At 45.6% G+C, this 13,927-nt stretch overlaps 1 protein-coding gene across 1 annotated transcript in view; it reads left to right on the forward strand.

Annotated features, from left to right (window-relative positions):
- Positions 1 to 13,623, forward strand: part of nova2 (NOVA alternative splicing regulator 2) — a 47,131-nt gene extending 33,508 nt beyond the window's left edge. The window contains exon 4 of the mRNA XM_051921545.1: positions 7,628 to 13,623. Within this exon, the coding sequence (XP_051777505.1) occupies positions 7,628 to 8,647 (1,020 nt within the window). The 3' untranslated portion in view covers positions 8,648 to 13,623. The remainder of the gene's footprint in view (positions 1 to 7,627) is intronic.
- Positions 13,624 to 13,927: the final 304 nt, after the last annotated feature.

Here is a 13,927-nt window from a genome sequence, read left to right on the forward strand (position 1 = left end):
GCTACTACTATTGACCCCAGATGTCTTCATCAGACTCTGCAGTGTTGCTTATCTTTACATTTTCCAGTGACCTCTACTTCCTGCTATATCTGGACATTTTTGTTGTTCCTAAGACTTGGGAATTTTGCATCCGCTGATAGTGTTGTCATTTGAAACATTTTTCATCATCCTTGGCATCGTTTGGTATCTTTTTCTTTTCAATGGTTCCTTGTCTTGTCTATTTGGATCTTCCTTGGAAGGCTTGGTTTTCTTTCACTTTAGCATGGCTTGGACTAGAATGGTTCTGAGAATTGAAGTATAAATGTGGTATTAACTAGAAGAAATGGGTATCATAGCATCCATCTGTGCAAGGATCGAGCTGTGTGCAGAGCACAGTGATATCCTGAGGTGTGCAGGAAAAGAATGTAGCCGATCACAAAGAGCTGTTGTCAAGTGGAGGTCTGTCTGCAGCTGGAAGGAAGTCAGGCCTGTAGCTGTTTATCTGGGAGGATTTATTTCCTGTGAGAAAGAGGAAAACACAAAAGATAAATCAGTCTTCCATCGAGGGGTATGGTAAGCTCTGTTAGGGCCTAGTGAGAGGGTGGGGTTGGCCGCGTGGGGGCTTTTTTATGGATTATTTCAGTTGTGCAAAAGCAGGTCACTGTTGGAAAACCTCTGTCTCTTATTTCCTGTAATGGAAATCATCAGTGGGGAAGCTGGACCCTCCTGTGTAAACAGTCCTTCAGGATGACGTTTCATTAGTAAAGTTGCCTCACCCTTTTAGGATATTTATAGTAATCAGTGTATACACACCTTAAAAATAGTAGCATCCCATTTCAAGTGCACCTCTGCCTTGTGCCTCTTCCTCTTGGGCTGTTAATCCAGAATGGGATTTAGATAATATTGAAAATAAATTATAAATATCAAACTAATTTCTGTTCTAAAAGCCACAGTGCAGGTAGAGACTTGGATGATGTGAAATAGAACAACACGGAAAGAAGGATTGGGGCACCAGGGGTGACCCTGTTTAAAGTCACAAACAAGTTGGAAAAATAAATGGTTTTCAAATGAAAATATGTCAGCGATAATGTGGTAAGGCTCTTCCTTAGACAGTAAAGCTCTTCTGAGGACTTCTGTTCTGGTCAGAAGCTAATTCTTGAATGACAAAGACTGGAGATGTCATGGTGTTTAACTAACAGAGAAAGTGGAAGTGATGGGACTTAAGTTGTTTGATGAGGAAGTGATGTCAGCAGCCTTCCAGACAGTTGTCCATCTCTGTAAAGCAAACTGCTGTAACATCAAAATCCTTCCCCATATTTAAAGAGACGCCAGAGACTTGCATGTGTGATAATAGGAAGGACTGTGGCTGTTATCCTCAGGTAGCCGCTTGGCTCACCATTATACATGTTGGCTGAAAGAATGACATACAGGTTTTAAATTTTGCTCCAACCAGGGAAATGTTGAGAACACCAGTTCAGGCATGCAGTAGAACTCAGCAGTGGTCAGGAGATGATTTTAGAGAGGGTTTTCAAAGTGTTGGAGGCTTAGTGGCAGGCAAACCATCTTCCACCATTAAGTTTTGTGTGTGCTCCTTAGAAGTCAGTATGAGTGCATCTGGGACTAAAAGATTATTGCTCTTGGTGGAGGCTATCTGACAAACATGGAGAAATGTGCCTTGTTCTTTTATTATGCTGTGATGCACGTGGAACCACCACAAGCAACATATTATATTTAATAGTATTCTTCATGGTGTCTAGGCCCAGGAATATACAGTAATACGCCAAATAGAACATATCACAATTTTGCATATCGTGTAATGCATTTCCTGATAAACAGTCACTAACATTTTTGCATGTACTCTGACACGTCAGTTGTTAACGTGCTCTTACATTTCAAACATTGGAAGTTTTGAAAAGTGAGAGTCGGTAAGTAAACGTGTGACCTTATGAGGTCACCCTATCTCATGCCAAGCAGCTGGAGAGACTGGTGAATGTGCAGGTGTGGAAGTGGCTTGGATTACCCAGATGCCTCAGTAGCATAGGCCTATATGGCAATGGAGCGCTCTCTCTTCCAATATCAAGCCTGGTAGAAGAGTACAAATGCTACAAAGCAAGGCTTGAAATAACCCTCACGGAATCCAGGGATCCCTTGGTCAGAGGTGCTGCTCCCACCTTGGTAACAGGGAGGAGGTGGAGGCCAGGAGCAGCAGTGGCACAGGCAAAGGCTGCCCTGAGACATCGGGACATAGTGGGACAAGTCCAAACCAGCAGAGGGGGGCCTAGGCATGCGTACAACACCCAAATGGCAGAAGGCTAACCCGTTAGAACGGCAACGCCTGGTGATAGAGGAGGTGCGCCACCAGGAGGAAGTGGGCAGGTGTGCTAGGGCTGTGTCCCAAGCCAAGCAAGGCCGCTGGATGAAGTGGGATGGTGTGGAGAAGAGAAAGATCACATGGAGTGAGCTGTGGAACATGGAGTCCAATATGCTGAGTTTTACCATCAGAGCCACATATGATGTCCTGCCCTCTCCAACAAACTTGCATCTTTGGTTTGGAGAGGATCCGGCCTGTCTCCAGTGTGCTGCCCAGCAACTCTTAAACACATTTTGGTGGGTTGCAAGATGAGCGTTACCCAAGGTAGATACACCTGGTGCCACAACCAAGTGTTGAGAAGCTTGGCAGCTGCACTGGAGATTAAGAGGGGTAACCAATAACGCCATACCCTTGGAGGCTGAGACTGGCTCTCCGCAACAAACATCTTTTGTCCGTGAGGGGGAGAAGCAGCCGGCCAAAAGAGCGTCTCTAGTCTCATGTCCACTGAATGCAGCCCGAGACTGGGAAATGCAAGTGGATCTAAATCAAAGACTCACATTCCCACCTGAAATCGCAATAACAAACCTGCGACCAGACCTGCTGACAGTCCCATGGGAGGAATCCATCGATAAGGCATTTGAAAGAAAAAAGCTGCGATATACAAACTTGGCAGATGAAGCGGAGGACCGTGGCTGGAAAGTGTCTGTGCATCCAGTGGAGGTGGGCTTCAGGGGTTTCGTAGCTAGTTCCACCACGAGGCTACTGAAGAAGTAGGAATCAGTGGGCAAGCTCAGCAGAAGATCATAAAGGAGCTGGCAGATACCCCGCCATAAGAAGCAGCCATTGGTTGTGGCTGAAGCGGAATGAGACAATATGGGCTGCTCATGGAGCCTCCAGTGCGGCACACACCCAGGTCTGATCAGCCTGTGGTGGGCTGTCCTCGGGCGAGGGGTGTATTGTGATAAAGGCCGAAACACCCAATGACCCCGGGGTATACAACTGATGATGTGTTGTACTAGAGGCAGTAACACTGCCAGATGAAAACCCATGAGGACACCTCCAGTCCTACCTAAGAAATCAATGCTGTCCTGATTACAAAGGGATTAAAACACCTAGTCCTAGTAGACATACATACAGTCCAGCTCCTTAACTTCTATGTCACGCTGTCTGCCTCAGTCCGTAGTGTGTGGGTGGGGAATGACAAGGCCATAGAAGTCAGCTGGTCTGTAGGATAAGAAGTAGGTGAGAATGAGAATGAAAGAGAAACAGAATAAAAAAGGTGACCAGAAGGGTAGTGGCAAGAGTACTTATCAGCATAACAAGAAATGAGAGACAGCCTAAAGCTATGCGTTTGTTTAAGGCATTCAGATAAAAAGCAGGTCACTGCTTCGAGATTTTATGGGTCGATATATTTCTACATATTATTTTAGCTCACCAAGTCCTTACAGTTGACAAATGTAACCTCTGTTGATCAACTTTATAACAACAGTCATTGTTCTTTCTCTTATGATTAAAAAGGAAATCAGCCAACTTTTCTTTGTTTCTCCATTTCTAGATTACAATCCTTCATATGGAAAAATGCGTATTTCTGTACGTTAGTGAGGACTTTGTAATCCTTTCCAGACTCTTCAGCAACATTTTAGATTTTTTTGATCTGGATGTGATGGTTTATCACTTCCAAGACCAAACTTTTGGCATCTGTCCCTGAAAACCGGCAGATCATTTGCACAGGTTATGGTTTACCTGATTCTAACTCTTCTTTTAAGTGAAGTGATCGAAATGAGGGTGCACTTACTTTTTCACACAGTCTTTGAGAATTGGGTATATTTGTTTAATGAAGTCATTATGATACAATTATCTGATGATATGTACTATTAGGATGTAATGATGACCAAGTGAAGGTCAATAAATCTTAATGGCCATGCATTCTTGTTTAACACCACTGTGTGTACATTTATTTCTTTTGAGTATTACCAGTTAAGGATGTTTTTATCCATGTTATACCATTTTCTAGGCACGCTTAATCCTGAGCAGGGTCATGGGGGGCTGGAGCCTATCCCAGCAAGCATAGGACGCAAGGCAGTACATCTTCATTCCAATATAATTGCTACAAGAAATTTAACAAACAAAAGAAGACCATTTAGTCCCTCAAGCCCGTTTGTTTTGCTGACAACTAAAGCCGATATCACATTAGGGGACTTCTATTTGTGGGGTATGTCAGGCTTGCCAACTGCAGTTGCTGATCTCATTGCTCAACCTTGTCAGTTTAAATTAGTGGAAATCACTGAGCTTGTCAAATTTAACAACTACATGCTAACCTTCCAGTATAGTCGTGCTCGTCTCTTTTTCTGAATGTCAATAATGTGTTGCCTGATGGGAGCCAAAGCTGTACAAAGGGTTAACAGCTATGGCACTTCCAGTCACAATCTTTGACCTTTTTTTCCATTTTGTCATGGTATATAAACTATGAGATATCAGACAGACAGATTTCTGTTTCTGTGGTCCAAAACACCTGCATACATTATTCCTCATTGGTGCATTCTATGCCTTGGTTGTCAGCTGTCATGGACACAGGACCCAGTCCTATAAATAAAGACTGAATTTAATTTTATCTGGTCAAGTCATGGACTAGTTTGAGAAAGTCACTGGGTATGTCACATTACTTGACCGACTTTCATGAGGAGTATGCTGTTGACTGCCTCCAACTGGAGGGTCTTCTTGAGCGCCACCTTTATTTGCTGCTAGACCTGGTATGGATATGTGCAAAATGGCCTGGTATCCCATCCACGGTGTGAGTTAGCCTGGTGATGATTGCTCAGTTGAAAGGCTCTAGCACACCTACTTTTGTTTCACACAAAATAAATATAGAAAAAGAATGGATGGATAACTTTTATCGATCAAAATTGTAGGTGGAGAAGTACAGGCCCATGGAGATACGATTGTTCTTCTTTTTACTTTTCTGAAACTAACAAGAGAGCTGTGTGTATTTATATACTCCAACCCTCTTTTAAATCAGATCTAACTTATAATTATGACACTGTTCTGATCTGTCATTGTTTATGACTAAAAATGAAAGCAAACAAGAAGCTGGGCCCTGCCATGGACTGGTGCCCTCTCCAGGGATTGTTCCTGCTTTGCGCCCTATGCTTGCTGGAATTCACTCCACAACCCTGCTCAGGATTAACCAGGTTTAGAAAATGGCATGGTATGGTATAAGAAGTCAAGTTATACTATAGATTCTGGTGTATGTAGAAGAACCCTAGAAGGGCTATGCTGATTTCCTCTAGGGCGCCATCTTGATCTACATATTGCAGGATTGGCATCATACATATTTCTAGAGAAGATCCAAAGAACATCTCCCTGACTTATTGAGGTGTGACTGACAACAAAAGAGTAAAAGGGTTGAATCATTTCAGCCTAAAGTGTTCATAACTATGATAAGAATAAAATAAATTGATATCAGCAGTTTTTTTAAAATAAATTCTTCCACAAGGACATCCGTTGCTTAGCAGTAGAATTCACACAAATATTAAAAAAATGTTTCCTCCCGCAGAGAATTGTTATCAAGTGGAACAAGGTGCATAGCAATGTGTTTCAAATTAACATCTTGGGGACCTTGAAATCCTGGCATAACATTAACACGGACTCACTAGATGAATAAGAATTGATGGGCTGCGTTGGTCTGAATGAACTCTTAATGAACTCTTAAATCTTAAGTGATCACGACTGTTACGTGCAAACATGGCAGAGATGTTCAGTATAAGCTGGAGTGGAATGAGTGGCAGTACTTTAAAACAAGTCCCTTCTGTAGCCAGGTAGTGCAATGTAGTGATTAAGGGTTTGGACTTCAGACCCAGAGGTTGTAGGTTAAAATCCTGCTACTGACGCTGTGTGACCCTGAAGTCACTTCACCTGGAAAAACAAAAGAAATGGTGTCTCAAATATTGTAAGTCGCCTTGGATAAAAGCGTCAGCCAAATAATAATAAGTAAATAATAAGCGGGTTGCATAGCTGATGTGAAGAAGAATGATGCAAGTGTGACCTTTGTAAATATGTGTCCAGCAGTCTTAAATCTGTCTAAATCTGTCCAGCACTGGGGTTCGTAATAGAAGTACATCTCGTCCATAGTTGATAGGCTCCATTACTTTGTACTGCATCAAGCAGAAAGAGATTGAATGAAACTGAATTGAATTGAACAGCATGTGTGATGAGCTTTATTACTGTAAATGTGCTCTGTGCTGCTCACTAAAAACTGTCTCAATATTTTTCTTACCTTAGCAGTTGACTGCTGGGCTCGTTCTTTATATTTGCTCATCTCCTGCATTTTCTCCCTCTTCCCCTCTCTTTCATTTCATCCCATCTATCTTCCTTCTCCTCATTTCTCTCACTTCCCAGTCTCTTGTGCACTCATTTCTTTCCCTTCCCCCTTCTTTCTTTAGTGGGGGATGTGTTGTCGCTTTGAGTCTCTTTTGAATGCTGAGGCTGCATTTCCATGGTAACGCGGACCCCCGGGAGCGGGTGCTTTTATGGACGACTCTTTTGTATCCAGTGATTCAGAGTGCACAGACGCGGCTGCCGCTGCTTCTTTTCTGGCGCTTAAACCCTGTATCGCACCTGCCATGAGGCGCTCCGCTCCTGCCCTCCTTTCAGATGGCACCAGATGCAGCCGTCTGCTTGGGGTCTCTGGAGGAAGTGTGGCTTGAACAGTGGGGACGGTCCGCTTCCTTCGGAGAAGATCACTAGATGTGCAGCTGCCTTTTTTTTGAGGAATGGCAGTTGAGACATGAAGACAAGGCCTCACTTGGATGAGGGCTTCAAGCAGTAGACAGTGCCTAAAATAAAACATCCACCCTTCTCACCAGACAGATCACTCGTGACTGGGACATATTAACTCTTGTATTCAGTACTAGAGTCTCAGGCAGTCGAATGCACAACCTTCTCCAAGTGGACTTGCTAATAATATCAAAGAGTTGCCTTCATATTACATATTTCTTCCAAAATTCCAATTGCTCAGCAGCATGGGACATATTTTAGCCAAACCTAATGTCCTCTGGTTAGTCACCAGAACCATGGTGGGCGCTGTTTTTACAAAACGGCTTTTCAAAGAAGTGCCATCTAGCTTGTCCAGCTTTCTGAGTTTCTTCCTGGGTGTAGCAGTTGACATCTGTAACCAATTTTGAGAGTTATATCTGCTAGTGAGCAGTTTGGATGTGAAAGAAAAAATGAATTAATTTTCCTTTCTTGCTCCTTTCTCATGTTCTCCTTCTCGTTATCCTCACAGTGATAAACTTGGGCATCCAGCTACCAGATCTGACCCATGTTTTCTTCTTCCTGCAGGCTAAACTCATCGTTCCTAACAGCACTGCAGGTCTGATTATCGGCAAGGGCGGTGCCACAGTCAAGGCCATCATGGAGCAGTCTGGTGCATGGGTGCAGCTATCCCAGAAGCCTGAGGGCATCAATCTGCAGGAGAGAGTAGTCACCATCAGTGGAGAGCCTGAACAGAACCGAAAAGCTGTAGAGATCATTGTACAGAAGATCCAGGAGGACCCTCAGAGCAGCAGTTGTCTGAATATCAGCTACTCCAACATTTCCGGCCCCGTGGCCAATTCCAATCCCACCGGTTCCCCCTATGCCAACTCTGCTGAAGTGCTGCCTGCTGCTGCTGCCGCTGCCGCTACTGCTTCTAGCCTCCTAGGGCAGGCTAGTCTCGCTGGTGTGGGTGCCTTCCCTACAGCCATGTCCAGCTTTTCAGGGAATGATCTTCTGGCTATCACCTCAGCTCTCAACACTTTGGCAAGCTACGGATACAATACCAACTCTCTGGGCCTAGGCCTCAACCCGGCTGCTGCCTCTGGAGTTCTGGCTGCGGTGGCAGCAAGTGCCAACCCTGCAGCGGCTGCTGCTGCCAATCTTTTGGCATCTTACGCCAGCGATGCCTCTGCCAGTGCTGGACCACATGCAGGTGCTTTGGGCGGATTCACCCTGGGCTCTTTGGCAGCTGCCACTGGAGCGACCAATGGCTACCTCAGCGCCACCTCCCCCTTGATGACCAGCTCCCTCCTCGCTACAGAGAAGTTGGCAGAAGGGGCAAAAGATGTGGTAGAAATTGCTGTTCCAGAAAACCTGGTGGGTGCCATTCTGGGCAAAGGTGGGAAGACATTGGTGGAATATCAGGAGTTAACAGGAGCCCGCATTCAGATCTCCAAAAAGGGCGAGTTTATTCCTGGCACCCGGAACCGTAAAGTAACCATCACCGGTTCACCTGCTGCCACCCAAGCTGCCCAGTATCTCATCAGCCAGAGGATCACATATGAGCAGGGTGTGCGGGCCACAAACCCGCAAAAAGTAGGCTAAAGCCAGCAGTGCTGGGGTGGGGAATAAATAAGAAATGGAGGCTGACCAGCGGGCGGTTAGCCTCACACTTTAGTATTTTAATGAGCGGACGATCCCCTCAACAACCAAGGCAGGCAGCAAATGTCTATATGTACATAGGATTTTTACTCCACAGGCCCCCACCCCGAGCTCCGCCTCCAAGCTCGCCCTCATGTCCCAAGGACTGACTGGGCCCTCTTCTTTTGGACGTTGCCCCACCCCTCCTCTCTTCTGTAGCTTGCAGGATGTGGTGCCCCCTCCCACTGCTGGGTGCCAAGGGGCCCTGGATTCAGCACTTGTGCCTGCTCTTTTGTGCGACTCCCTACTGGTTTATGGAAATAGTTTTCTGTAAGTCACTTTCACTTTCTGCTATTACAGGTGACATTCAGCCCCAGGAGAGGGGTGTGGTGGCCGTCATGCGCTACCACCAAAGGTTGGTCCTTCTCTCCACTGCTTGCACCATACATGTTCAAAGCTGCTTGCACTGAGCCACACGTCCAAAAAAGAACCCTGTGTTGACCCCAGCATGAGGTTCTATAACAGAGTCAATTCTAACACATAACCATTGTTAGGGCACAATGTTGTGAACCACCTGTCCCTCCCTCTGTGCTTGAAGAGGCATCATGTTCTGCCTACTTCTTCACGTTGCACATACGTAAGCTCAGAGCGTTCTTTCCAAAAAAAGTCCCAGTTCCTATGTCCCTGTTTGGCTGTCCTAGCTCATGACAGTGGGCCATGGTATTTTGGACGAAGTGCTGTCTTTGTATTGACAAGAGTAGGAGAGCCTAGACTCTTTGTATAGTGGGTCACCTGAGCCATGGTGAGTGCTGTGCTTACTAGGCATGTATAGCCCCCTTGAAAATGCTGGGGTCACAGGGTATCTCACTCATCCGTCCATATTATGTATTCCGATTAGCTGCTTTGTTCTGACCCCATTTCAGCGTCTCAAATGGCTTCATGCTTCTCCTGTGGCAGTGATCCAGGAGCCAAGTGCAGCAGCAGCAGTGTAATCAGCTTTGAAATGTAGCAAGAGATGGGGAGGCAGTTGTGGGCTGAATTCATACACTTCTGCCTGTCTGAACTGGTCACATCTGGTATATCCAGTTGTAGGCCGAATCTGCGTGGCAGAGGTTAGGTCCTAATTTGATCTTGAGCAGAACCAGGAATACTAAAATCCCAATAAAGACAGGACAGTCATATTTAGAATTAAACAAAACAGAAATGTACAGTATCCCAGTCTATAGTGCCATTTATACAACACTGTAATAGCTCACTGGGGGAAAAAAACAAACAAGCAAAAGTCAGTATTGTGCAAGTTAAACTACATCGATGAAACAAGTCTTATACATACAACCTCATTCTGGTTAAAGGAGGACTATCCATGGTCATCCTTGCTAAGATGAGTCCATCAGGACTTATTCTACCTAAGGAGGATGTGATGGACCTTGCTTTGGCCAAACTGGGTGTAACTGGTCTCATCCTGACTACATAATGTCCAAATAGCACCTTTAAAGGTTAACTGGGTCAAGCTAGCCAAGTCTGGTTTAGCTGGTATTTTACAGGCCTGTATGTGACTAAACGTTCTAAGGACTAAACTAACTCTAAGGAACTTATAACCTGAAAGTCTGACTGGCCGTTCTGTAGTAAATCTAGATACGGGTTTATATAACCTGTGCAATACGGGTTTAACTGGCCATGTCCTGTCTTGAGGTCCTTCATAAATTGGAACACACTGGCGTAACCCTAAATATGATGGGTTTACAGGCACTTTGTAGCAATGCTGAATCGACAGTCAACCTGGCGTTGCCTAAAATTAGTCCTCATCTTGACTAAGCAATCTGGGTCTTCAGCTTTAGCCCAGTTACCCAAAAACATATTAGGAGATCTTATGAACAAAAGATACTTTATTTAATTTTATCAAAGAGAATTGTTTCTAAATTTTAAGTGCATATCTCACTAATTTGTAAATTCAGCTTCAGACCCTTAGTGGCATTTGCTGAAAGACCTGTGACAACCACATTTGGCCAAGGAGTCGCTTGGAGGAAGTGTTCTAACTAAGCTAAATTTGGACATGAAATTTAAAAGGCTAGATTTAGCAGGGTACCCTGACTTAAACAAACGCATCAGGGCAAAGGATGTGTGTAGTAGAACAGTGTAGCAAATATTGGTCTGGCTATGTAAAGGTCTCCCGGCCAAAGTCACAAGTATTTGAGAGGGACATAGCAATTAGCAATGGCATCCCTGGAATATCTGGTCCAAGTCAAGATGAGCTTAGTTCGAGTGCCCAGGGAAAGCTGTAATCTTCAAAGTCAGGTTTAGCTAGCTGTTTTATCTCTGGCTAGCATCTCGGACGCCACCACTCTTATTTAAAGTAAGAAGGCACCCATGCCAGTTCCCCTCGCTTGTGAGCCTGGACGCAGTCCATGTTCACATTCACGATCGATGAGCCCCTGCTCCCAGGTGGATAACAGAGAAATGAGCAGAACAAGGATTGGGGGGAGGCATATAAAGGAGGTCCTGCAGGCAGAAGAAGCTGGGCGCTGTGATGGCCGCCACGCTGCTTTGTGTTGCTTATTAGAGACAAAAAATAAATAAATAATAATACAAAAAGAAATGTGAAACACTGGAAGCAATATGGCGGCACGTTGCACTGTGTGTCTCTGATGCCTCAGAGAAGGTTTACCGAAATGCTGCTACTCTTATGAGACATATCGGTCTTGCAAACCAGCAAGTTGGAAAAGAAAATATATTTAATAATAACAATAATAATAATAAAGTTGTGCCAAAACAGATTTCTGCAGCTTCTAAAGACATACCTGCGTTGTAAAATAATGTGAAAGTGCCAAATGAACAATATTTATAATTAAACTCTGCAGCTATTGGACAAAAAAGACTTTGTAAACTACAGAAGAATGCAGGAAGCTGGAGAGACGGAAAAAGCGAGAGCCTGGGCTGCTCGGCTCCGTCCCTCTGATGTAGCCTGGCATGCGTAGGGCGACGCACTTTTAGACTTTGGAACGTGTGTCTTGTGCAGCTCGCTGTTCTCTTTTTGCACGTCTGTATTGCATGTCGAGTGGGTGACAACCTGCAAGTGTCTCGTTATCTTTGCATGACAACGAAGGCAGAGCACTTTTAATGACTTTTTGTGCCCTCTTCCCCCCCACCCTGCATCATTTCCTTCAAGGCCAAAACGAGCTTTCGAAGTCCAAGGTGTCGCCCGCCGCACCTGCGCTAGTGTCTCTCTTAGAATTTGGGTGATGGGGGAAGGGGTGGTAGAGCTTTGGCTGAGGTACACATTAATCCCCTCTCCCCACCACCACCACCACACGCACCACCACTCCCCCATTCCTCCCTTCCCATCCACTCAGGGACGCTTGAGCAGGGTTTCATGTGGCTCTTTGAGGCATCTGCTTGATCCCGGTGTGTGTAGCCTGTGAGTCAGGTGCTGCCGAGAAAGTCTGAGAGTGTATCGGCAAGTGCGCAAAGGAGTTCAGATGCATCTCCGTAGGAGGCCAGGCGGCTCAGCACTGCGCAGGTTCCCATCCAGCACCAGCAAAGTCAGGCTGCATCTGTCATGTCACGTTTCTTTTGGCTGCTCTTCCTAACCCTGAGTGATATAACAAGCCGCCATTCATGTGTATCTTGTTTACTCTCCTTGTGACGCCACCCTGCCTCACCACCACCCCCCCACCCCCTCCCCGCACAACCTTCCTTTCTCCTCTTCCTCCCAAGTGCCAAACTAAGCAGTACCATTTCAGACTTTTTGAGTTCTAGTGTGTGTCGGACATCCATTGGAAGCACCCATGAAGTCAGCATGTTCTCCATCACTCTGACTGAGACTCCCAGCTGGGGGGCAGGGGGGGGGTGCCGTCCTCTCCCACCACCGCTTTTTCTTTTCGGTGTCTTTTCATTTCTTCAACCTTCAGGACCTCCATTGATTGTGAGCTGTAAAATGTCAGGTGCATCTCAGGCTGCACCCCAATCTTCTCCATTTTCTTTCCATGGAATGTGTCGTTTAGCCAAAAGCAGGCTGGGAGGAGATCGGGCGCCCGCCAGGCAGCCAGTCCAGCCAGCTTGTCTTCTGAACTTTTGAACTTTTCACCCCCTCATGAACTTTTCTCAGCCTTTCCACTTCTGTGTCCATCAAACCCTGTTTGGATTTTAACCTCCATTCCATATCAAAGCTTCTTTGAGACTGTGCAATTTTAATTTACTTTTATTTTACATTGGGACAATTCAGACAGAGAGAGAGAGACAGATATCTATTTAAAAAAAAAGAGATAAAGAGCCCACCAAACGGCCGACAGCTCCTGCCACCCTTTCATTATCTCCACTGTAAATATTTTCTGTTTTTGTTGAACTGTAAGAAGACGGTGTTAAAAAGAAAGGGGCCAGCAGCATAAAAGGGAAGGCCCTGCATTCCTTGACCCACCTAACTCCTAAGATATCCCCTCCACCCCGGGCTCAGGTCTGCAGTTGCTGGTACCTCCTGAGCTGTGGCACCCAGACTGGTGAGCGCTGGCAGTAGGGAGGTGGGAGGAGGAGGAGGGTTGGTGGTGGTGGGGAGGGGGGTATGGGGTTTAAGGTGCATAAGCCTGAATTGCGCCTCTTCACCTGCAGCTCAGAGCTGCCGTGCCAAAAGGAGAGCCACTGGGTGGGATGGCAGGTGCCTGAAGAGCCACTTCTTTTTATGCGCCTGGCCCCACTCCGTGACCTATTTATTTTAACATTATATAATATTAATAAAGAAAAAAAGGGAATGACTGGAAAGGTGAATTCTTGTTTTTGGACCCACTTCATTAACTTGAATATTTCAATGTTTCTGTAGCCTGTGTTTGTAAAGTAACTTGTGTTTTTGACCTGTGAATTCCCAGTGAAGTCGGCATTTTAGTGCTAATATATAAATATATATATTAACTCATTTTTTTTTAAAGTCATTATAAATGTTCATTACAGCATCACCTGTCTTCTGTTGTCTTTTTCTCCACCAATCACAACACTCGGCCTCATTCCGCTGCCGCCATCTGCTTGGGCTCGGGGAGGGGCGGGTTGGTGGGGGAGACCTGGCCGCAGCCCGCTCCCCCCTCCCCGCCCCCCCCCCCGCAGTCGCACAGCAATCGGAGCCGCCGCCACTCATATCTCGATGGAGCTCATTGTTTGATTTCAGTTGATATCTTGTCCATAACACACCCTCTCCCTCCACCCACCCACCCCTCGCCCCACACCCCCTTGCACCTGTTTGTACTCCATCAATAACACGTG

The sequence above is a fragment of the Erpetoichthys calabaricus genome, chromosome 18, assembly GCF_900747795.2.
Source record: "Erpetoichthys calabaricus chromosome 18, fErpCal1.3, whole genome shotgun sequence".
Classification (NCBI taxonomy): domain Eukaryota; kingdom Metazoa; phylum Chordata; class Cladistia; order Polypteriformes; family Polypteridae; genus Erpetoichthys; species Erpetoichthys calabaricus.